This window comes from Lonchura striata, chromosome 3, assembly GCF_046129695.1.
Source record: "Lonchura striata isolate bLonStr1 chromosome 3, bLonStr1.mat, whole genome shotgun sequence".
In the NCBI taxonomy this organism is placed as follows: Eukaryota; Metazoa; Chordata; class Aves; order Passeriformes; family Estrildidae; genus Lonchura; species Lonchura striata.
The window spans coordinates 51,364,932-51,390,625 of record NC_134605.1 but is presented as its reverse complement, the minus strand read 5'-3'; the positions used below and the strand labels follow the sequence as shown (position 1 = coordinate 51,390,625).

The following is a 25,694-nucleotide window of genomic DNA, read 5'->3' as shown; positions in this document are numbered from 1 at the left end:
TTGCCTGAGACAAGAGGCCAACCCCCCCACCAGGCTACACCCTGCTTTGAGTGAGCTCTGGAGACCAGTAAGTTCTCACAGTCCTCTCTGAGCCTCCTTTTCTCCAGGCTAAACACTCCCACCTCCCTCAGCCACTCATGGCTTGTGCTCCAGACTATTCACCAGCTTTGTTGTCCTCTGGACACACTCCAGCACCTCAGTGACTTTATTGTAGTGAGGACTCAAGGTGTGACCTCATCAGTGCTGAGTACAGGAGGACAATCCCTGCCCTGGACCTGCTGGCCACACTATTCCTTATACACATGAGGATGCCACTGGCTGCCTTGGCCACCCTGGTCATGTTCGGACACTGTTGACCAGTGCTTCCAGGTCCTTCTTTTCCAGGTGGCTTTCCAGCTGGTCTTTCCACTGCTGCACGGCGTTGTTGTGACCCAATGATAAGACTTGGCACTTGGTGTTGTTGAAACTCAGTTGTCCTCGTATAATTGGTCCAGCCTGTCCAGATCCCTCTGCAAGAGCCTTCCTGCCCTCCAGCGGACCAACAGTTCCACCTAACTTGGTCTCTGCAAACTGGCTGAGGGTGCTCTTGATCCTCTGGATCATTGATAAAGATACTAAACAGGACTGACCCCAACACTGATCCCTTGGGAGCACCACTAACAGCAGCTGCCAGCTGGATATAGCTCCATTCACCAGCACTCTTTTGGCCCAGCCATCCAGCCGGGTTTCTACCCAGCCAACTCTGTACCCAGCGAAGTATGGGCTGCCCATTTCTTCAGGAGAATGCTGTGAGAAATTCTTAAAGGCTTTACTAAAGTCCAAGCAGAAAACATCCACAGTCTTTCTGTCATCTTACACAGAGCTTAAAAGCAGTTCTTTATGGGGTACTTACTGAAACACTGACCATGTAAAACCAAAATGTTTTAGAAGTACTCACTAAAAATAATGAATCATCTCAGTACAGATTTGCATTTATTTTACCATTTTTGTTGTTTTAATCTTGACAGCCATCCTGACTCTCCATGGCACACCTGGCCAAAGCAGACCTTCCCAGGAATATGTGTGTCCAGGAGGTGGCACTGCGTTTTTGACAGCAGTGATGTACATTAACAGAAGGCAGTGTCCTCAGATCATTTCTTCCAGAAGGAGGAGGGCGAGGAGGCTGCAGCCTTCCGACTGAAGGCTGCTTTCTAACAGTGGCTTTTATCAAGTAGTGCGGGTTGCTTTGGCTTTTGATTTAAGAACCCCACTGTGTGTGAACTCTTCCAGGGAGCTGTGCAGGTGGCAGAGAGGTCGCTGGTGCTCTGTATCGGGAAGGTGCTTCCCTCCTTGGGCTTTTAAATCCATTAAAAAGAATTGTGCAAGATAATAGGAGCGGGGAGATGACTTCTTTCTCTTCCTGTTACCATGGTAATAAGTTTAATGAGCAGACTTGAACTGGGTAATCCTACCCAACCCTGTCTGCCTTGTTGTTTAATATGAACTGTAAAATAAGCTGGTAGAATGTGCCTCTTTTGCTCACAGAGTGTGTGGGTGTTCCAGCATTGCTGACACTGCCATCCATTGTGGCCCCAAACTGGAAACCACCTTCTCCTGGAAACCATCTTCTCCCCCAGCTTCCGGCAGCATTATCTTTTGCTCTGTGTTTTCAGAAGGATCAGATGTGTGTGACTTAACTGCTAGAGCAAGGCAGCGAGAACAGCTTGTTCAAACTATAAGCAGTAATATCTAATTGCTTCTGTTTCACTAATAGCCCTATCTTCTGCCCCAGACATGTGTTATCCCCTTCCCAAAAGTGGTCCAGTTCACAGAATGCACTCACCATAGTACTTTACCTTTCTTTTTTTATGGCAGCAGAACTAAACCAGAAAGGCATAGGAAGGCTTTTCTGAGTTACCTGCTGCTTATACGGCTGGCTTTAATTGCTTTCTTGTTTAAATATTGCAAAGCAGTGATCAAGTATGTTAATACCAAACATACAATGTTGCTTGTTGCTCTTAAGAAGGCTTTCTAATTGAAAGTGTACACAGAACACTTTCAATTAGAACACAGAAGTGTATTTTAAAATATTTAAGACTACCAATAATAAAATACAAAGTATGTTTTTCTCATTTAGTGTCTTATGTGCTCTATATCAAAATACTTATTGAATTAAAAATAATTGCAGAGGGCTATTACATAACAGCAAAAGAAAATTAAATTAAGGTATGAAAGAGAGGGTAATGGGTATGTTCAGAGTTGATGCAGTAGAGGAAATACAGGCACGCAGATTCCTAGTGATCCTTGTACATTACATTTGGTTTTATTGCTGTTGGTTTTTGTTGTGTTTTAGGAATGCCTGCTATACAATGGTTTGCAGATTCGGTGTCCTTGCAGAGTGCTGAGGTTGCCTAGGGATGACACCTTGAATCTGGCTATGTGGTTACCAGGAATTAAGCTAGCCAAATGCCCCATCATTTAGGGATTTGCATCCAGTTTATTGGGTACACAGTTGCCGGTGACACTTACTGTACTGTTTTACAAAGCATATTTGCTTGTTAGGACTGCTTTTAGCTGCCATACCAATCAAGCTCTTTAAGCTGCATATGACTTAACACTTACATACTTTTAAAAAAATAAAGAGCTAAAGGCTCATAGATGCTGTATGATCACAAGCATATGATAAAAATACATCAATTGAAAGTAGTGAGGGACAGAGCTAATGTTGGAGAATGTGAATATGGCCAAATGGAGGGAGCTTTTTGGAACATCGTAAAGCTTTGTGTACATTTCTGCCACCCCAGGGCCCTTTTATCTCCCTTACATCCTGATGTCTGTCAGTATTGTACAAGCTCCTCAAATGCTGGGCTTGTTTTAAACACTGCAAAGCTGATACCTCCTGCTCACTTCCTATTTGAGAGATTCATGTTCAGTTAAAAAACAGATTTACAATACCTCAAGGTGGGTTTTTTTCCCCTCTTTTTTTGATATTCTGTAGCTTTTGTCTACTGTATTTGTGTTTAAGGGACACGAGTTAAAACTCCACATGCACTATATGTACAGAAAAGAAGAAAGTACATGCACAGGCCAGGAGAGCAGGACATCCCATGTCCAATCTGGCCATTTCCAGTTCCAAAGGATGCTGGGGTGCTCCACCATGACGGATATGTTCTGATTCTTACTGTGTTTTGAGTTGTTTATCTGTAAAAGGAGGATACTTCTCTTTGAGTGTGTTATTCTGAGGACGAGTTAATGCTATATGGTCCAATGAAATACATTTAATATATATATAATTTTTCCCTCTGTTTTAAAAATAACTAAGTACAATTTAGAAGCTCCAGCTGCTCATCCAAAAAGCCCAGAACACATCAATTCATCACTGCTAAAAATAGAACCCATGTCTAATTAGGGCAAAGTTTATCCCCATGGATTTCTATAAGCTGTCTTTAATTTCCAGTTTGGCTGCTGGGAATTACTTCATTTGATGGTTTTGTGGTGCAAGGTGTCCGTAAAATTGCTGTTACTTCATGACATTACCTTCTATCCAGAGGATCTACAAATTGTATGTAAAGACAGATGATATAATTCCTTACGTAGCATATTTATAAAGATTATCTTAATGCCAGAGTAGGGCTGACATGACAATCCTTTGTGATTTCCATATTCCTTGAGTTCCCAATATATGTATCCTATATCTTTAAAACTCTTATGTGCAATGCTCATTGGTATCATTGCTGTTCTCAGAGCTCAGGACCATATATGCTTGTCTAATAAAAGGGATAATGTTTTCTTTGGTTGTTTTTTCTTTATAATTTTGTTTCTTGTAATCCCTGAGTTAGTCACATTTTTGTGAGTCTGTCAGACTCTTAATGATCTTTTTTGTTTAACCAAACCTTTCCAATATAATGCAATATTGACTACATTTTCTGTAATTATTCCTAATTATTCAAGCTCTCTCTAATAGAGCCTGAGTGTAAGGAGTTGATTTAGTAAAAATGAAATATGCTGATGAAGATTAATATGCATGTGTAACAGCCTGCTCAGAGCATTCATACTAGCATTACTAATAGTTCAATTTTTAAATGGCATGAAAAAGAATAATAAAGGAAATAAAACGTTACTTTTGGGAAATCTTTCTATAAATGATAGCTCAAGGGTGAGAAAAATGAACAGCCTCACTTTTGTGTATTTGAAAACATAAAGCTGTGCTACAGCTGCAGTAGAATAAGTGAAGATTAATCAAAAGTTTTGTGATAAAATATTGACTTTATCAAACTTAGAGAGGTTCTTGCTCTGTATAGACATAGCATGAAGAAATTGGGCATTTTTAATAGGATTTCTGGGGGGAGATGAAGAGGCAATGTACACAGTGTCTTTCTCACGTGATAATGGTACATCTTGGCAGCTCTTTATAGGTTTACATTTGCTAATAGCTGAGACCATAACCATCACCAAATAATTTGTCATTTATTTTACCAAGGCCTTCCAGGCTTCAGGGAAGAACAGATTTATTCTTCAAGTAAAAAACTTGTGGGGACATTAATGCCTACCATATGGTAAATATACTTGTTAAACTGGATTTCAGCCATGATCCCATTATTGTGCATCAGCCTTACTTCGTGAGCATGCATTGGAAACATGGATAATTGAGTATGTCTGTACTCTAGAGAAGTGCATGGTAAATGTCATGGGGACTCTAGGGCAATATGTTATCCTGTGTCATCTTGATAAGTGTTTGGGAGCATGGGAGTTTGCTGAACACTGAATTGTTGGTGTCCCCTGTCTTCTGGGTCTTGTGTTCATACTGCATGTTACCTAATAATACTGGCTTGGTGTGTAGATCAGCACTGAACTTGAATGTCAGGTAACATGATTGTGTAGAATAGAGAGACTGCATTCAAACATCAGCCAGTATCCTTTAGGAAATGTAATTTAATAGTGTGATTTGGAGTTGTTAAACTAAAAAAAAAACCAAAAAAAGCCCCCCCAAAAAACCCACCCCATCACTGAAATCCACCTATATTCTTATATAATAAAAGTTGCTGTTCCTGTCTGCAGGAAAAATAAGTGCAAGTTCTAGTATACACTCTTATCAATAGCCTGGTGATGCTCTGAAGTTTTGTGCGTCACATCTCTGACAGTGACTCTTCCCAGGACCCTGAAATCACGGGGAATTGAAAAGCTCAGACAGCAGGAATGGTGGCTAGACAAGCTGGTTGCAGAGGTACTGTCCCCTTAGGGAGGCAGTAACAGGGCCTCCTGAACTGCTTCACTGACAGCACTCTTGGGGTTTCATTCCACCCAGGATGACTGTCTAGACATTCATTTATTCTGGCAGACACAAGAGTATCAGCATGGTTGATGAGTGAATTGAGCTCTGCTAATGTTAATCACAGTTTGTCATAGTCTGATGAATAAATGTACTTGGCTTTGTAAATTTGTATTTGCCTCAAAGGCCCGTTTGCCGGTGTTCAGTGTTTGCCACAGAGTTTCTGCTATCTATGGACAAGGCAGTGGTACCAACAGCTATTGCCCTTGCTGTTGGCATATTTCCCCCTTTCCATCCATATTTTTGCAGATACTTGAAACTGTTATCAAAAAATGTAAAATTGCAGGCAGGCTAGTTTCACACCTATTTATCAAAGGCACCTGGGACAGTTCATTTTAAGACCTGTTTTCATCTGTTTGCAAGATTGCTGAGATTCAGTCATGTGAGATGTGTATAAAAGACTTTAAAGTGAAAATTATTTGCTCAGACTGCTGTGCAAAGTAACAGGATGTTAAACGAAAAAACCCAAGCAAGCAGCCTCCCCCCACCAAACTAGTCAGTTTTTCGTAAACTTTCTATGCTTTGCCAGCGCGGTTGAGTCAGCGCTGCAGACAGTGTGTGCTGGATGGTGCTGTGTGTTTTGTGTGTCTGGGGGCTGGTGCCACGCTGGTGCAGTGCCTGTGGGCAGCTGGTGTGTACACCCTGCTCCTGGGCTGCGGCTGCCAGCGCAGGCAGCAGCAGCGCCAAGGCAGCGGGAGATGCATGTGTGTGTCAGGGGGAAGAGGAGATGTGCATCTGTGTTGTTCTTAAACAGTGGGCTTGGTTTGTTTTTTCTTCCTGACCAAATGTTTATTGAAGCTCTCAACACACAAGGCCTTTTTAAATATGTGTAAATACTCACATTTTGCTGTTGTGCTCCTATATATAGAGCAGCCACTTCCATGAATGGTATGGGTTGCAACCAAAGCATTTATAAAGAACAGTAAAGAAAGCAGCCTAAGAATTGTTCTTTGTTGTACTTTACTTAGGGCTTTGATATCTTCAGTTTTTAAAAAACAAATATTCTCCTGTGTAATCTTTCAAACAATATAAACCTTTAAAAATTGCTGAAGACAGCTGTTCATGCAGTGTGTTCTCTTCATGTGACATTTTCCTTGATGTCCCAATCTGACTGTGCTGTTACGGGCAAATGAAGAGCCTAGGAAGGGCACTCTTCCTGAATCCCAGAGAAGAACAGTATGGGAGATTAGGGCTGACACTGTTAGCAGCATGGTAACTTGCATAGTAGTGGATTATTTGGGAGAGGTGCCATGGACTCTAGTGACTTGTGAATGAGGCTAAAGAACTGAGAATACCTTGACTTTAATCCTGGCTTTTCCATCTGTGTGGGCAGGTTACTAAAACCCTTTGAGACTATGTCTTCATCTTTAAACAGGAAAAACAGCTACTCTGTAGAGGCATTGTGAGGATGTATGTATTTATGCAGTACTGCAGGCAAGCTGATAACTACTTATGCTTTATGTTCAGTATCAATCCAGTAGTCTAACCTAGAAGATACTGTCTTGTTTTGGTATCAAACATTGTGGTTCTATCTTTGAAAGGGAACTTCTTTAATAAAATCCAAATACTGAAATCATGAAACTTCGCTCTTTTTTCTTTAGTCTGTATATTTTTTCCTGCTTTTGCATTCTAGAAGAAGGTGTATGTTCTTGTTCTTGGCAGGTTCCTGCCCAGTTACGGTTCTGTAGCTGCCAGTGTCACAGCAATTATAGTAATTTAGCTTTAAATAAGCTTCTTGGATGTGGCCATCTGTGTGTGGCTGTAGTACATGTTGTTCAGAGTAGTAAATAATCGGGGATAAGGCTTAAGAGAAGGCACAGACTGGAGAGGAAGCAGAAAGGGCCGAGGTCTGTGGCAGGTGACTGGGTTTCCCGGCTCTCTGCAGCCTTTATTTTCCTGTTTGTGGCTGTGAGCCGCGGGCGGGAGGAGGGCAGGAGCAGGGCAGCCAGTAGCTACAGTGGGCTGCTTAACCAGGTGCTTGATTTTGTTGTTGTTGTTGTTTTCCTTCTTTTTCAAAGACTTACAGAATCCTATTCCAGACAGTTTTCGGGATATCCAAATAGCTCAGCTCGCCTAAGTGCGAAGGAGGAGAAAATCTTTTTCTCCACAGCCTTTTGAATGCGTCAGCTGAAGGGTTATAAGGAGGCCACTCCCTTCTGCTCGGAACTAGCCATTGGGGACAGCAGGGACATCCTTGAGAGCGGCATCTCACAATGATCGCCTATGTGCACTGCCTGCCCGCCGACCCGATGGTCGGGTGCCTCGGCAGGAGCAAGTGGCAGCCCAGCTGCAACCATGAGGAGGAGGAGGAGGAACTCATCCCGCTGTATTCCAGCAAAATGGGCAACGCTCACACCAGGCTGCCTGGGCGCCTCAAGAAAAAGTTTCTGAGCAAAGACGACAACTCCTTTTGGCCAAGTAAGATCAGTTCCTGTTCCTTAGCTATTTTGGTTGTTTAGTATTGTGTTGTCAATATTGAGGAAATAAATAAATACACATAAACAAGGAAAATACTCTTATTTATCTTTTGGAGGATGAAGGCATTAGGAACAATTTTCTTACAAAAATAATGTATTTCCCCTTCAGGACAGTGTATGTAAATATTGTATCTGATGGGACTGCTGAGTTGATACAGGATGGTACTGTTTTGTGCATGTGATATGCCTGTGTTTGAGAGGCCTTGAGCACTTGCTTTCAATTCAATAATGCTCCTTTTCAGCAAAATGATTGTTTAGATGAGTGGAACTGTTGACGTAGCACTCTTAATTGAAAGCCATAGGAACAATCAGTGGATGAAAAGGCCAAGAAAAATAAGAAAAAGGTCTGACAGACTCAAAAGGTGCTTAATGCAGTTGATGAGTACTTATTTTAAAAAACAGTCGGCTTTTGAATAACCTTTGGTCTAAGGTTATTTTCCTTCTGAACGTGAGAAGAAAGAATTCCTGAATTGTGATGACTCTCCTTTTTTAATCTGAATAGTTTCAAATTTCACTGGCAAGTACAGATGGGAAATAAGGAGAGAAGAGGACAGACAATGGTAATGTTCAGTTGTTTTGTTTTTAGCCTTAATGCTTGCCTTCCCTTCTTTTCTGGCCACCTAAGCAAAGGCACCCAGCTGTTTGTGGAATGGTTGCTCAGAAAAGTCTATTTAAGGGTGATGGGGGAGAAATTTTACAAGACAAAGAAAGCTTTTCCTGCAAAAGCCAGCTGGCTGGCTATCTTGTACCTTGGTCTTGGGAAAAAAAAAAAAAAAAAAAAAAAAAGGTACATGATTATATTTACAACTGTATTGAGTTTTCTTTTTCTCATTAGTCTCACACTGACTATTTGACAATGGCTCATTATTACCAGGAACTGAAAAATCCCCATCTTGCCACATGATTCTAACACTGAGTAGCAAAAACACCTGTATTTTGTTTTCTGAATTAACATATTCTCCATTCATTACTAAGCAAACTTCATTTGATGCCCCCTCCTGTAGGAGGAGTGTGATTTACATTATTGTTTCAGGCCTTTTCAGGAGGAGGTAATTTTTTTATACTGCATGCAAACAAAAATCCACATCTTCTGCTGAATTTTTGTATTTTTGAGCAGAGGATCAGTTTTGGTTCATTCAGAGGGAAAATGAAAATTCTTCCTTTATGTAAAACTGTATAGTCACTGTCTGACCTAGGAAAGTCCTGAAGAGGTTAGGGTCTAGGAAACAGCTTCCAGGGATGCTTTTTGGGAGGAGGAGGAGGATATGGCCCTTCATGCCCCAGATAGCCTTGGGTGTGTGTATATGTCTTTTGGGATTTGTCTCTCTTGCTGGATGGCGGGTTAGTTCATTCCTACAAAGTTGTGACACTGACTTTCAGAGCTGGTTCTTGTAGTGCCCTCGGAGGTGTTGCTCAGACCATTGTGAGCAACCACTCTGTTTGAATGTGCTTCTCCAGAGTGTGGAAATGGGATTGAGGAGCCTAGGTAAGGTACTCAGAAATCCCTGCTCCCTCTTTGTGCTGTCCATAGGGAAAGCATTCCCTTCTCTCTAAAATGCACCTGAATTGAAATTATAAAACTTTTCAGAAGATATTTGACAATTGTGTCCATGTGTGTAATTTCACTGATCTATAGTACAACACTTACATAAGTGATTAAATTATTTGACTTGTGATCTAAAAGCTATTTAATGCAGTTTTTTGTCCTTAGCAATGAACTTTCACATATTTCAGACCAAGTTTATTACAGTATTCCTTATGTTGAATTTTGCTGATACCTGGTATGACCCTATACATTTTATTTATTCTTTCTGAATTCCAAATCATCAGAGTTCCAATGAATTTTTTTCATTGAAACAGTGAATGACAAAAATCAGTCACCCTGCTTTCTGGCCTGACTCCTCCCAGGAGAACCTCTAGTGCTTCAGTGGTGGTGTCCCACCACAGTACAAGTGTGTAGACTGTGGGGCACCAGCTCTGCCCCACTGGGTCCTTTCTTACTCGTTTTCGGTCCATAGAAACAAAAGAATAGCAGGGTAATTAAGCCATCAGTTAAAATGGTTATGGGTGGGACAGGTACTATTTCTCTTGGAGTATAGAGTCTCTGTCACTTTAAACTCTGTTAATGTTTATTTTAAGGAACAAAAGTGTTTAAGGGTGGAAGTGCTTTCTGGGACCAGGTCAAGTGATAACTGCAGAGCACAGCTGGGGATTATTGGCTGGGCTTTATCTCTGTTGATAAAGGCCTCCCTTTGGGGTCCTTATCCAGCATCATGAGAACTGCACTTGGAGAGGTTTCACAGTGCTGATATACTCCACCGAAAATGTTCCCAGTAGTGTTAGGGTTGTTTGAAAACATAATACAGTCAAATTATTTCAACTTCCTCATGGTCTGGGGGGGGCATCCTCACTGAGGTGATCTCAATAGTTTGCAGCAGTAGTCCTTGTGCTCCTGCTACCAAATAATCAATAATCAAAATACTTGTGGTGTGATGTAGCAGCCATAATAATCAGGTTACCATTTTAGGGTTTGAAGGCTTTTTAAGCTTTGCAATTATTCTGATAAAACTGTTAAATTAGTCATATTGTGAAGTGAAAGTTCTGCATTACCAGCTCAGCCTGTTCCAGTATCTGTGATGCTGTTCTTCTGCTGTTCTTTGCTGTCAGATTGAGTGCAAATAGACAACGTAGGATTAAAATCAGCCAGAGTGCAGCACTACATCCTTTAACAGCCTGTCTGCCTGCCAGAAAAGCAGTATTACAGTGGTGTTGGGGCTGTCACCATCACATGTTCATTCACAAATACAAACTCCAGTGGAGCTGAGTGTTTGGTAACTGGTTTTCCTGCAGCAAAGTTAAACTGAGATACTCCACTGACCAAGTTTGGCAAAAATGTCAGGGGCTTAGTTTAGTTTGGTTTAAATGCCTGGTGAATTGAAATATGAGGCGGTGAGACTGCTAGCAGTGATTGCTGCTGTGGGAGGCTGTCACCTCCTCCTGGTTAGAGCATCACCTGCCTCTTGTAGTTCCCATTGCCACTTGATATTTTATCTAATTTGCAAAGTTTAAAGGTACAGTATGCTCTTGCCAGATTTTTGTGATGATAAAGTTTTGATAAGGAGTTTTGAGTTTTTTCTGTCTTCTACAGATGCAGGAGCAAGCCAGTGGCAATATCAGATTACTTTTAATGTTTGTTAAACAAGTGGCTTCAGTTACTGGGATTTTTTTGTTGGCTGCTAGCTCATGAAAGAATGCTTTCTTCTTCTTTATTCATATCTAAAGCTGAGACCTGCCTGTGTTATTTGTATTTTGTGAAAAAACATTACATTTGAAATAATAACTAGATCTATTTATACATTAATAGGATGTTGTGAACCAAGTTGGATATTTTATTATCCACTGTTCACGATGGTTTTTTTCCAGGTTTCTCTTCCAAAAGCTAAGAGATATTTCCCTATATAAGGAAAGGATGTTATACTAAAAAGAAAAGGATGCCAGAATCTTTGCAAACTGGGAGGATTCATTCTTTGCTTTCTCATCTAGCAGTGTGAAACAAAGGCTGAATTGCTTTCCATCTTTGCAAATTCTGGGCCATGTGGAGCACTAAGCAAGCCTTTGTGGCCTTTCGTGCCCTAAGTGACACAAGGACTCAGTCTATGTGGTGAATGGCTGGGACAGCTACTTACAGAGCCTCATGCAAGTGACTGGCCACCCTCATTCCCAATTTTATCTGCTGTGTCCAGCTCATACCATAACAGCTGACATATCACATTGCACCAGAAAAAGCTAGTAACTGGTTTGTTTTTAAAAGAAAAAGTAAATTTTATATAATTTTTATTGCATGTCTAGAAAATGTGGGAATTCCCCTCTCCCTTCTTCCTTTTTGCTGTCTTGTTTTAATGTCTTGTCTTACAGCTGAGCTTTTTTGGAGGTTTTGTTCATTTGGCTAAAACAAGCCACAGTAATGTTGCAAAACAGGGGCACATCTCCATTTGGACAAAATTACTTCAGGTCTTGGATAAATAACAACTCTTCTGGTGTGTGTTTCTATATGTGTATTGCATTTCTTACTCACTTTGCTGCACATTCTCTGCATGCTCCATAGAAAACAAGCCTCCCTGCCTGTTCTCATCTGGATGGGCCATGGAGGTGTCCAGCACTTGGTCTCCTATGCCTTTCCATGAATCAAATGCAAGAGTGATGTGGATGAAGAGAGGGATGAAGAAGAACTTGGAATACGATGGGTCAAAAGATGTTACGTTTTTGTAAAACACTTGAGTGAATCACTAGCATTAATATGAAGGTCTTCCAGAGTTTCCTTGCTGAAAGAAAACACTTGGCTAGCCTGGTGGCTCACTATTAGGTGTGAACCTGAGCTTCCTGTTGCAAGGAGGTGCTGGTGGTGGACATTTCATTCCTCTCTGCCTGTGAGCAGTGAAGAAGCTGTGTGTGGTATTCCTGCAGGTGTGTGAAAAAATAGAGAGCTCAGAGACATATTTTGTGTAGTGTTTTTTATGACTGAGGCAAGGGATAATTTGCTGTAGTTAAGGAGGTAGAGCAACTTAAATGCAAATTCACATGTGAAACAAGTAAGATTGGAAAGCCTGTGGCTGAGGATAGTGGTTAATGGTACACTGAGTAGGTTCTTCAGTGCTTAATTTGATGAAAGCTTCTGGGGTTTATGGATGTTGGATACAGTATATTTCCAGGTCTCACTGCAAGTTGCTTGTGAAGTCAATAAATGGTTTTGAATGCTGTAAGAAAATCAGATCAGATTATAGTGGAAACGTGGTAAGGAGAATGTGAAACTCCACAGAAAGGGCATTCTTTAAAGGAAATGGTTATTAAAAGTCTGATAGATTACAACAGATTTTTAGTCTTCTGTTGTCTCCAAGTCCTAACCTATCATTGACAAGTGCTTGTGTTGCTTGATTTTCAAGATTTTCAAACCTCTGCTTAGATACAGTTGTAGATGAACTCTGCTTTTTTCACACGTCCAGAGCCATGTGCTCCATCCTATGCACTGTGATACTTAAAAGGTGCTCATTCTCTGAAATACATCACTTCTGTCCTCCACTCTCAGTTGCTTGTGCAAACATCTCAGAGGTAAAGCAGACTTGCACTTTGCTGGCATTGGAGCTCATAGCATATAAATCTGGTTTATTCATACCTTGTAGTGTTAATAAAAAAAAGACAAGTTTAAAATAATCCCAAATGCCAATAGGCTTAGTGACGTTTAAGCATAAGCAATGCTGTCAGTCCATCCACAAACAAAAGCGGTATGTCTTAATTTGTCTAATTACACTCTAACATGCAGGCCAGCTGCTGCTGTGAACAAAAGCAGTTGATCACACCATTTTATTAATTGCATATTAATTGCCACATTCATGTTAACCATGTGGGAAACAGTGGAGTAGAGTGAAGGCTACTTACTTATGGAAGAGAGAAAATGAACTGGCAGAGTGGTGTCTGTAGAGGACAAGTCTTAGAATGATAGGGTGCCTGGAGCTTGTTGATGCAATCTGATTTTTACAATAAATCTGGGGGGTTTTTTCACCCATGTAAATTACTGTATTTAAAAGTGAGAGGGATTTGAGTAGAAAGAATTGTGTCTTGCATAGTGACTGCATATTTGTGAAAATACTACTGTGCAAGTTGGTATTGAATTTGTTTGGTAATTTGCAGAAGGCTGCCCTGCTGGCACGTGGCCATCTGCCTTTGTTTGCATGCTGTGCCGATGGATGCACCTGCGCTGCCTGGAATCACTTCTCATAGGAGCAAGGCTGGAAGATCCAAGAGGAGTGAAAAACTTGCTGGGTTTTATATTTTATGCAATTTTGCTCCAAGTACGTAGTCTTTTTGAATATTGGCAGTAAGTCTTGAATAGAACTGGATTTCTTAGAATGAAAAATAAAAACCGTGCCATAGGAGGATTGGTTGGTGTAAAATAACCTACAGCAAAAAGCAAATGGCCTGGCCCACTGCATTTAACGGGCATCACTTTACCTAGTAGGATATTTAATGATATTAAATTTATCTTCTTAGAAGTGAGACTTGAGAAAAATACCCTCAACTTCTTTTTTTTTTTCCTCTTTCTTTTTGCTGCGTGCAGGCAGCAGTCACTCTCAGCAGATGTGCAGCAGTTCTGTCAGGCAGCAGGTGCAGGCTGGAGTAGACATGAAGTGATTTCTGTCCTGTCAGCCCCAGTCTGACATTATCACGGTCTGTAGAGCATCTCCTTCAGCAGGGCTGTGGGGTGGCTGTCTCCTGCCTCCACGCAGCACTGTCCTGCAGGCAGGTATGTGCAGTAGGGACAAATTACATGATGCATGCAAAGAAAGCCTACTGGACTGAGACCTAAAAAAGTCCTCAAAGCTTACCTTGAGTTTATTTTTTCTACCTTCCCCTTCATTTCTCTTCAGAAAGGAAAGTAAAGACCCATGTTACAATTTGTAAGCCAAAGGGTGAGCAGGTTTGATATGAGGAAGGCCCAAGGGCAGCTCTTTGCTTTCTTAGAAAAGAAGTATATGAGTTAATGGCAGATCAAATAGAAATATGACTATTGTGAAATAAATTGCAGGACTGGACCTGGAATCTACAGTGATTTAGAGAACTCAGTCTTGTCAGTCAATTAAATATTTTTGCTTGGCTTTTCTAAAATGAATATTTCAATGTTAAAGGCTTAGTCCCCTCTCATTGCCAACAGATGGCATTTTGCTTGCATTTCCTATATCTCTCAGAAAAGCTGGGATTGAGAGAGATTGGCTAGTTTAAAAGAAAGTGAGAGAGTCGGAGGCTTTGTTTTAATTAAGATATTGTTCCATAAAAGCATTTTTCAAACTGTATTGGAAAGTGTAAAAGGAGACACAAGGAGTCACACAGTTAAGGAATTGCTAATAAGCAGTTGAGAGGTAGATTGGATCTGATCTAGTCTAAGAACATGCAGTGCAACCCAAACAATAATGATGACATTCTTTACACCTAAGCAGAAATTGGGACAAAGGGGTTATTGTGGGGGTTTTTTAAATAAGAAAAATGCTTTAGGTGGCTCATCACAATTATGTCTCAATTGGTGCTGTAATACATAGCAGTGTGGAGTCTGGAATATAGAGATGAAGCATGATTGGAAAGGCACAGCTTGAATTTTGGATTGCAAGCAGTGCCTGCCATTACAGCAGTTACAGAAACAGTGCTGATGTGTGAGCTGACCAGTTTTGACTTGAAGTCATTGGAAGAGAATAAAAAATGTGAAACCCCATTATGCCACCTCTCCAGTCCTGCATAAGGGTGCTGTATCAGCCTCCCCATGTCTTCTCTACTCAGGCAGGCAGGTTGGGGCCTGACCATTATTAATTTAAAGGCCAAATTCCCCAATACACTGCTTGTGGCTGTTAGGCTGCAGCTCCTGGCATTTGTTTGGAAATTGTATCTCAGTGTACTGGGAACTGACTGGATTACCAGTGAGGGCTGATCCCACCAGCTGAGCATGAAGCAGCGTTGCTGGAGAAGATACAGAAAACCTGTAAATGCTGTGGTTGAAAGACAAGTTATCTGTGATGTCTTTTCCATGGCAATGCTCAGCTGGCTGCTCTCTGTGGGGTCTGTGGCCATGTGTTGCTCATCCCAAAGGTCTCATCCCCTGTCTGATTGACTTCTGATTCGAGCCACAATGACTATGGGGCAACCTTTCCTCCTCTGGTTTAGTGTTGTCCTTTGTTCATTGTCCTTTATGTGGCTTGATGAGGAATTTAGCAGTGAAGTTTCCCACACAGGGGTTGCAGATCACATTCATCATTGCCCAAAGGCATCAACAGAAGTTTATAAAACCATTTCCGAGTGGTTTTTGATGTGTTCCAAGAAGGGCTATTTAAACATGGAGCTAGGTAGCATCTCCAAAGCAGATTTGGCACACCTCCTAACTGAATGATCCCTCATAGTTTTTCTCAATGTCTTATAACCAACCTGGCCCTCCTTCTGCTTGTCAGACATTTGCCACAAACACAACGTTATGTTTAGACCAGGATCAGTGGGCTGCTGTTTGGGGGGGACAAGCAGATCCCCAAGCAGATGCTGGTGGCAGTGTTAGGGTAAATAATTAATGATGTTAAAGGAAATTACACTCCTTTATGTCCAGTAGTTGAAGGTGAGCACAGTTTTTTTTTCCCTGATGATGCTACCCTGTTCTTGATAGATTTAATTAATCCAAAGAGAAGAAGGATGCTGATTACCCTAAGTTTAAAAGGAGTATTTTCCATGCCTTATAAGAATTCAGTATTTTAATTTATTTGTTCTTGGAGCCGGATATGTGCTCTGTACAGAATACTAGTCATTGTGGATGTGTCAGGTATTTTTAATGGCTGTAGTTTCAGGTATGTTCTTCAAACCAGCTATGGTTGAAAAACAAAGATGTAAATTGAGTTTTGGTGCATCAGCTTAGACAATTCCTTGCATGATGGCAAAGCAGGGATCCTGTTAGGTGGTGCTTTTGTCTAAGGTGAATTGGGATTGAAGTTTTTTAATGCTGCATCAAAGCATCCTAAGTGTGTGCCAAAGTCAAGACTACTTGTGTCATTATCCATCAGGATGGGAAAAAGCAATTGCTTTTTCATGCATATAACATACCAATTTTGGGAAAACATTGCCATGGTTTTGTTGACTGGTTTTCCTGAAGGTTTATTCACATTGACTGTGATCTACTATCTCCTTTACATTTAAATGGAATCTTCTGCTCTAGGGGTCAGCCCTGCCCTGGAGCTGGTGTAAAATTTCACACCTGATTCTTCCAGACTTCTAATACCATGCTTCTTCTCTTTTCTGACTGACTAATAATGAAAAATGCTCTCCTGTTTCAATTCTGCAATAGCACATATGTCAGTGATTAACAGTCTTCTGAACCAATCTTTACCTCACAGTTGAATCTGGAATATTGTGCAGTGTTGAAATGCAGCTGCTGGGATACAAAGTAGTTTTATCAATTACCTTGGGGTGGCAGGTTTGTTTGCTTAGTAGTAGTTAACTACTGATATTTCTTTGTCTTGTTCCTCTGTTGTCTTAACAGCTACTGGAAAGTTTCAAGAATGAAACTTACTCAACTTCTTTTCTGTGTGGGAAAATCCATGATATTTCTACACAGAAGTTTATTTCTATATCTGCATAATTGTCTCTGTATTTGTGTATTGTCTCCAGCTAAGTGTTGGAAATCTGATTTGTAGTGTATGTCTTATTAGTGGGATGATCCATTCAGAAGCTCATCCAAAAATAAATTGGTAGTTTTAGTTTATGTGCTGCTGATCTGAATTGTGGATGCATGCTTGCATTGCAGATGCCTTTAAGTGAGAGTTCACCACTGGCAGCAAGTTACTCTGAAGACATGATGTCAGGTTACACAGCCCGAGGTCTGTTCAGAGCTGAAGAGGCAGTGATGGTACTATAACTGTACATTTTCAAAGGTTTTCAGATACAAGTAGTGAAAGCACTTGAGAAACAATTTTTAAACTAGCCTTTGCCATCTCAAGTTTTATATTTACACTTCTTCAACTTCTACTTCATCTCTTCCAATAAAATGCAAACTTCTCTGCAGTTCGTATTTTGTGCTTGGTGGGGATAAGATACCGAAAGACATTTTTGCATTTAAGAATGGTATCTTTCATTTTAAATAGTGTATGTTAAACCCCTTGCTGTGTTACAACTTCTTTTGTTTTCTTGGTTTTATGAAGGATTGAAACAGCAAGGAATAACTATTTTTTCTAAAACAAGAAGAAATGTAGGTATCTGCATTGGGAATCCTGAAGGAAAAGCAAGCGATCTACTCCTTTTCTGTCTGGCAGGAAATGGAGGCAGAAATTGAAGACAGAAAGCGGGAGGGGAGATAATCTGCATTTTTTAATAGTTTGTGGATTACATTGTGATTCTTTTGTTTGCCGGTTGCTCACACATGCTTATTTATAGAAACCATTGCCACAATACTAAAATGCACAGTAGACAATGTGCTTAGTGCTTTCTGAAGATGCTTAGTGGCAAGGCACCTTTATCACTTCAGCATCACATAAACTGTTAGATGCCATTTTACTAGCTACTCAAAGAAACACAACTATTATTCAGTAATTAGTGCTGATCCACCATGGCATGTTGTGAGGTTTGAGCCTCTAGATTGTGTATGATTAATAACAGATCTCTGAAACTTTTAATCAAACCAGTGCCATTTACATTGGTATTTACATTACAAATTTTGAAAGTTTAACTGATTAACAGTATTAGTCCTTTCATTTGGTTTTATTGAGGACTTTGATAAGAAGATGCTGACCACACAAATATAATCTTAAAAATCATTTTCAAAGTCTTTTGGTATTTGATCACATCTGAGATCCATATGCCCATGGTCAGCCAAAGACAATCTCTGGGGATTCTGTGGTACAGATTTTGGTGCAGTTGTTTCCCTACACATTGCTGAATCCGGCAGTAATTATTAATAGGTCACTGTTACAGGAACTCAATGCCTTACTTTAGTTTGGAGACTTTTATTTTAGCGTATATTGTGTCTTTAATTGGAACACACCTGGGTTTTTAGATTTTGTCAAAAATCTTAGGGCTTTAGGAGCAACAGCAAATGTCCACTTTTGTGAGCCTTTACTTTTACTCATCATTTTAGTATTGTGTTGTGCAGACAAGACTTTTCAGGTAAAATTTTTGAAAATTTCTAATGAACAAAGCATTTTATCAAGTTGCTGTGAAAGACAGTAAATGGGTGCTTGATGCTTTTTTTTGGCATGAGCAGTTGTATGATTCTATGTAGGTTGGTATTTTCCAAGGAGCTTAACTTTTTTCATTTATAGGAATCTCAAGAATGTACATGCCTAATTTTAAGAAAGTGTGCCTCCAAGCTTAAATGAGACCCACCCAGAATTTTTTGAGAGTCAGCAGAAAGCCAAAAAAATAGAAGAATTTGTAACCCCTTATACCAGGATAATCTGTGTATAAATAAAAGCATGCCGAAGAGCAGTGCTGGGCAGGGAGGCCAAGATAGGCTACAAAAATTCTTCCTTGTGATCTTTAAATAAGTGGAATGAGTAGGAAGCATGTCCCCTTCAGGAAACCCATAAGGAGAATGCAGACTGAGATTAGTTGAAAATGTCTGTTGGATATTAGTGTGGATGCCCAAGAGCACAGCTGCCAAAGACGGAATTACTGGGAGATTGTTTGGGACAGAAGTTCAGAAATGGAATTTTTGCAGTCTGGTTTTGTTGGTTTTGCTCCTCGTCCTATAGGATGCTTTGAATGAGAAGACTTGCAAACTTATCTGCCTGGTATTTTTTCCATCACTAATTCAGAAGAGAATGATTTTCTCTGTTGTGCATTATTAGGGCAAGTAAGAGTCAAGATTTTGAAGACTAATTTACTTGCCCCTGCCAGTTTTGGTCAGTTCTCGAGGGTAAGCCATAGCACAGGAGCATTCAGGTAGATTTGGTATTTAAATTGAGACTATTTCCTGGTGACATCCTAAAAGGGTACTGTTCCCTAGGGATTAAAAAAATTCTTCTCTGGGAGCTGAAGTTGCCTTAACTGGGGTTCAGAAATGGCCAAAGGAAAAAGGATTGTGCCCTGCAATTTAAAATAAAACAAAATTGCACATTCACAAAATGTTTTCTGTTCTTCTGAGTGCCATTACTGTGTGGGGAGATGCTCTAACCAAAAGAAACTGCTGCTTTGTCTGCCAGCAGCCCTGCCCAAAGCTGCCTTTTCTTTCTGCCGACGTGTTTGCATGATAGAGGATCCTGTGGAAAGATGTTTTGAATTGTTAAAGGAATGAATTAGCTTTATTGTGCTGTGACCTAAATAGGATCATCAGATCAATCAGTCTGCTGCTTTTCTGTCCTCTCTGGCTTAGGTTGTGTTGCTTCTCCTTCTCATCTTGCCCCCTCTTCCCTGTGCCCCCGCCGGGCAGCCCCTTTCCCAGAGCCTGCAGGCATAATCCTTTATGATCTTGGATAAAGGAGGGCACAGCCGGGTACCCTCTTTTCCAGCAGTACCTGCCCCCTGATAGCTGCACAGGCCCAGGCTCAGTCCTGACTCCCCTGGCCCTGCACTGGGGCATGGGTCCTTCTCGGTGTGTTGTTGTGGTGGCTTTAGGATAAAACAATTTTTCTTCTTCTTTCCTTCTCCCCTGTGCATTCTCCTCCTCTTCCTCCTGATCCCAGATTCAGTGAACTGTAATTTCCCAGTAGCCGGGGCAGTATCGCGCTTCCCCAAGGCTGAGGTTGCCGTGAAAGAGGCCATTGTGAGCGAGGGGAGCTGGGGCTGGGGGCTGCTGAATGCGGTGCCGCCCGGGACAGCCTTTGTGGAGGGAGCACTTTTGTTCTCCTGAAAGATGCCGGGAGAGGGCCAGCCGGGATGGGATCTCGGGGAGGGAGAAACCCATTCTGACCATAAATTACTGACTCCTGTGCTCTGCAAGGAGTCCATTTAGGCACCAGCAAATGGTTAACAGCATGGGTGAAGGTGGCCAGAACAGGCACAAAGCTTGGGTGTGAATTTTGAAAATACCTGAGGCATTTGGCTTTTCTGGTGTTTCTTCATTATAGAAATCTCACTTAGAAGTAAAAGTGCAGATTTCAAAGCTGGGTGGTCTTAGTCTGAGGCAGGCAGGAGCCTTGTGACCTGCAGGAAGGAGTTTAATAGCCCTGCTCAGTTGCAGGCTTGCCCTGCAGATGCCTGGGTGCTCTGTGCAGTGTGGGGAGGGGGTGCGTGGGGATCACTCCATAGCTGCACCCCTGTGGACACCACAGCTGCTCAGGGGGGGTGGCTGGGGGTGGCAGGGAGCAATCCCGAGCATGTCCTACACAGACACATTCCTGCAGACGTGCTGGAAACAACTGCCCTTCAACAGCTTCTTCCCTGTGAGCTGCTGTAGGATGGCACAGTGGAAACTTATTTAGAGCATATGAGTGACGTGTCTGTAAAAGCAAAGGCATCGATTTAATTGTTTTGTGTACATCTGCTTGCCAGCGTTTCCACTTTCCCTTTTGTACATTAAACAGAAACTCACTGGAAGAGCTCTCACAATGCAGTTAGTTTCCAGCTCAGATGGACAGTTTTACTTTTTCTTTCCTTTTAAAATGTCATAAATGCTACACAGTTGTTTAATGGAGGATTTTTCCATTGTCCAGATAAAGTTGCTAAGGCCTGCAACTTGAAGTTTAGGTTTTGAGATGATGGTACATTTTAGTGGTTTGATGCATCATTCTCTTAATTAACTTGATATATCGTGTGCTGGGCTTACCTCTCATTCATGAAAATAAAATGGTTAAGATTGTTTTCACTTGTGGGAGGGAGCTGGAAAGCATTGCTTTAACTATTCTTGTGGGGTTTTTTGGTTGTTTTTTTTTTTTTTTAACTTAAATATTTCCTAAATTTTGTACTGCATATATATGCATGGGCTGGTAATTAGGAAGAGAATGCTGATGGAAAGCCCCTCTAAAGAGGGGATAGAGCAGGGAGGGGAGTGAAGGAATGCTTACAGCTTTTCAGGCATGCCACATGCAAGCAGCCACTCTACTTCTCTTCTGCATGTATGCGGCCTCTACTAGAAACTCAGAATCAGTTTAACCACTCAGGGATTAAAAACTATTATAGTTGGACTAAAAAAAGCATTTTGCTAATGAGTTCATTACACAGTTGTGATTTTGAGGATGCTGTTTGACACTGCTACTTCCACCTCTCAAGTTACTTTGCTCCAGTCCCTGACTTTTTAGGATGAAGATTCTTGAGCCTTACTTTGTGACCAGTCCCATCCAGTGTGAAGTGAAAACTAACATTTACTGGACCTTGTTCTCCATGTTTTCTATATTAGTTGTGATATTCCTGATTCCTCTGTATTTCTGTGGTCCTTATGTGGCAGCGTGATCCTTTCTTCTAAGGATGTGGTAACTGAGACAGTGTGTTAATATTAACTTGCCCAAGGTGGAGTAGTAAGTGTGTCACAGAGCAAGGTCTCCTCAGTCTGCTACTTGTCTCTGAGTCATTTGCATGTAAAGAACTGATCACACTGTACGCACCTACTGTTCATGCTGGGTTTATCTGGCTTTAACAAGCTTTTAAATTTTATTCTATCAAGTTAATTTTAGGTGGGGTTTTTTTGTTCTTGTTGTTTGGTGGAAATTCTTGTGAGTTTGTGTGGTGGATTGGCAGTGTTTGAGGCTGAAGTCCTTTGTTTGCATAGTAGCTAGTGTAAGTTTTCTCAAACTGCCCCATCTTTTCCTTCTCTTCTCGATGTAAGGTGGCTAAGTGCAGAGGAGTGCAGGCATTTCATGCTTTAAGTTCTCAGAGAATTGCTGTTAGATGACAGTTTCTTGAGACAGGAAAAGCATTTACACAAAGCTTGGTTGAGATAACATGATGAATTTTATGGAAGTCAGTGGGTTTGTCTCAGGTGGAGAAGAGTTTTTTTTGTTGTTGTTGTTGTTGGACTAGCTCAGACTCTCAGAACTCCAGATAGGAGTAGCCAGACCGTGTTTCCTTTGGGGTAGTCCCTCATGATAGCCATTTTTGATGTCTGACCTCTTTAACAGCATGACCTGAGGGTATGTGGAAGCAGGGTCGGGGTGGGGAGTGGGATGAAAGGCAGACAACAATTAAGGTATTGTTTGTTGCTGGATTTGAATGTCTGCCTCCGAGCTGAGATGGGGTAGAGGACAGTGATCAGGTGCTTGTTCGCAGGCAGGAGAAATGCTCTAGGGTGGGTTGAAGATCCAATAACAAAAAGCACACTACACTTGGCACACATTGTAGCCCGGGGTGAAATGAAAAGGATTCCAAGCTGCCCAAAGTACCCAGGATCATGTTTATTCACAGTGGCTTGACCATGAAAAGGTAACAGGTCTTGCTTCCTAGGGCTTGCAAGGCACTTTTGAAGTTCCATAAACACCTTTGGAACAGACTGTCTCACTTCCAGCAGCCCAGACTCCATCATTTTATAGCTTGGAACTGTTTCCTTTCCCCGTGCTCCCCTTCCTACATGCTAAGGAAGAGGCATGGGTAGGTAGAGGCACTTCTACATCCTAAAAAGATCGACACCACAATAGACAAGGAGTCACCATCGCCTTGGTTTGCTTTCAGATGGCAGTGTAGCTGGAGTTAGAAATAGAATCACTCTAAACTCACTTTCAATGTGTGTCCAGCAAGCACACATTTTATGGTTTGTGGATGGTAAATGTCTGACAGGGGTATTACTGTATATTTAATTCTAAACCAGCACTAAATAGTTACCTTCTTATTAGAGTTTCATGCCAGAGTAATTTTTTGTGTAAGGTACGAGATGGAAATCAGTGCAAAAAGCAGAGGTGCCTTCATTGCCATTGCCATGACACAAGGGTCTTCTGTCCCTTTGGCAGAGCTCAGCCAGTCAAAATGCCTCTTGGACTAGCAGCTGCTGGAGAGACCTGCTGCTCATGGTAGTTTTGATGTCAAGCCCATGTTGCAATTGCAAAATTTCTGGATTTGGAAAATACTGATAAAATGTTGATGATACTGTGTTCTGAGAATGATGAACAGATTTCATTTACAGTCTGTTCTTCACAGTGCTGGGTCTCAACTGTTTGATGAAATTTAGAAGTTCCTGTGGAGCATCTGCTTTTTACATGCTGTGCTCCAGAGGCTGGAGTCTGCTGCAGCTTTGGGTCAGCCTGAGCCCCCCGCTGCTGGCATTTTTCTTTTTCCTGAAGAAAAAAATCCTTTTCATTGTTCACTCGAGGGGGTTTCCTAAGCTTGCTTTGTGAGGAGGGCTTGCTTCTTGAGCCTGAACATTATGCGGAGGGCATGCCCTGCTGAGCACATTCATTTGGTGCTTAGAAATTTCTCTTTAACTTCTGCAAAATTGCAGTTCATTCCTAGGAAGGATGGCTGTGGACCTCTGTACAGATGTATTTTTTTTTTAAGACATGAGGATAAAATGCGCATCTCAAAAAGCTGGGCTGTTTCATCTCCGTGCACAAGTTTCGTTTGATGAATAACAGAATCTCTGTTAGCCAGAAATAACTCGATTTTGTTTTCCATGTGTCTGGTCTAAGATGACGCTAATAAGAATAAATTAGGAGTGCAACTGAATAAAATTCAATATGTGAAATTAGTGTGCTGAATGTCTCGGGCAGTGGCAGTGACTACGGGTGGAGCAGTGGGACTGGAAGGGGAGGCAATGCAGAGCCGAGACTGCGTGGTGTAGCCAGCTAAGGCGCAGCTCTGGATCCTTAAAAAAGTGGGAGCAAGAGGGTGAAAATAAAAAAAAAAAAAAAAAAAAAAAAAAAGGTGTGGTGAGGGAAGGATGGGAGCGGAGGGAAAGCAGAGCATCCTGATTAGCACGAAAATGCAACACTCATTTGCAACTGGAAGGAGGCCGGGGCTGCCGGGGAGGTGCGTTGGGAGGGGGCGGGGGCAGGGAAGGTGCCGGGATCTCCTGCTGCTCCGCCGGCACAGCGGCTGGAGACATGGGAAGGAGAGCGGGCACCTGCCAACTCGGGACTTTCTGGAGCAGCCGAACTTGGAGAGCGGAGGAAAGGAGAGGAACAAGAGCGGAGTAATTGCTGTGGACAGGGAGAAGATCTTTTTCGTCCTGCGCAAAGGAGAATAACAGCCGGGCTGCTTTTTCTCCTGTTTTGCTTGTTGGAAGTGGCTGTTTTCAGCCCACAGGGTTACATGCGAGGAGGAGAAACTCAGGCTAAAGAATTGTAAATTATTTCGTCTGTCAGAAAGTTCTACACATATTTAAAGTGATTTCAGAAAAAAAAAGAGGGGAGAAACGTGGAGAAGAGAAATTTGGTGTGCAGAGTTTGAGCAGGTTCAGTGTGGCAGTCACCTTTCTGCATCTCCTCCTTTCTATGGGATTTCAGCTCCAGGATCGCAGTTCAGCACCTTGAAAATGGTGGTTTTCATCAACACAAAGCTTAAATCTCTCATGAAACTTTTCAAGAGAAAGAGTAAGTATAGTTCTGTGTGCTCGCTGTACTTTCAGGAGGCAGCCCAGTTCTGAAGGAAAGTGCAGGTCCCTTCAGCTTCAGTTGTGCTTCTTGCAGTCTCTTTTTACGTTTTTCTTACTCTTTTAATAGTTTCTCGTTGTGGAGTGTGTGGAGGCAGCATTGTGAGGGTCTTTAGGACCTCTGCTTTGAGACACAGTCGCTTTAGGAGTGCTTTGTCACGGTGATTTTGAAGGGGCCAAAGTTCTCGGTGTGAAATGGGCGACTCGGTGACAAGGCAGGGTGTGCCGGCGTGTCGTGGTATCGTGGTGGTTTGTCAGACATCTGTCTCTGCTTATGCGGCTATGGGCTTGTATCGCTGAGGTGTCTACGTAAAGTTTGTTCTGACCAAGGTTTGTTTTTAAAGATGTTCTGGTTTCAGAGTGGCTTTTAAAATCACATTGATCTTCCTTTAAGTCATGAAGGATAGACAAATCGCACTAGAAAGAGTAGTTGGCAGATGTGCGCACCACTTCTCTTGACCAGTTTTGATGACCATTATTGATCTGACGAGCAGTAAGCCTTAATTTTGCTGTGGCAGGGCTTCAGCCAGACAGTGGGCTTGGCTGCAGGTGTTTACCTCCTCCTCTTCCTCCTCCAGCCTTACCCCACTCCCCATCCACCGGTTCAGCCAGGGGATGGTGTGGGTGTCTTTCACTGACTTTAAGTGTCACTTTCTGTTAGATGGGGGTGATTGATGCTGTAACCAGGTAGGTGATGACTTCTCCGGTTTTTGTGATTGAGGTTACTGATTAGTAAGAATGGGAAGAATGGGCACAAGCTGAATGTGTATCTGCCTTGGGGCAACCAGAATGTCTTAGGAGAAGAGGGGGTGGGATGCAGGACCAAGACACAGACATGAGGGCACCCATTTTCAGGCCATTTGAGGTCTGAAACTACTCTAAAATA

At 41.8% G+C, this 25,694-nt stretch overlaps 1 protein-coding gene across 10 annotated transcripts in view; it reads left to right on the top strand.

Annotated features, from left to right (window-relative positions):
* Window positions 1–25,694, top strand: part of NHSL1 (NHS like 1) — a 180,291-nt gene that overhangs the window by 98,101 nt on the left and 56,496 nt on the right. The window contains exon 1 of one of the 10 annotated variants that reach the window (XM_021553102.3): window positions 7,300–7,726. The exons of 8 other annotated variants lie outside the window; for them this stretch is intronic. In XM_021553102.3, coding sequence (XP_021408777.2) covers window positions 7,522–7,726 — 205 coding nt within the window. In that variant the 5' untranslated portion in view covers window positions 7,300–7,521. Of the gene's footprint in view, window positions 1–7,299; window positions 7,727–24,223; window positions 24,750–25,694 lie in introns of those variants that run through there. One more of the 10 variants, XM_021553105.3, reaches the window with a different exon arrangement.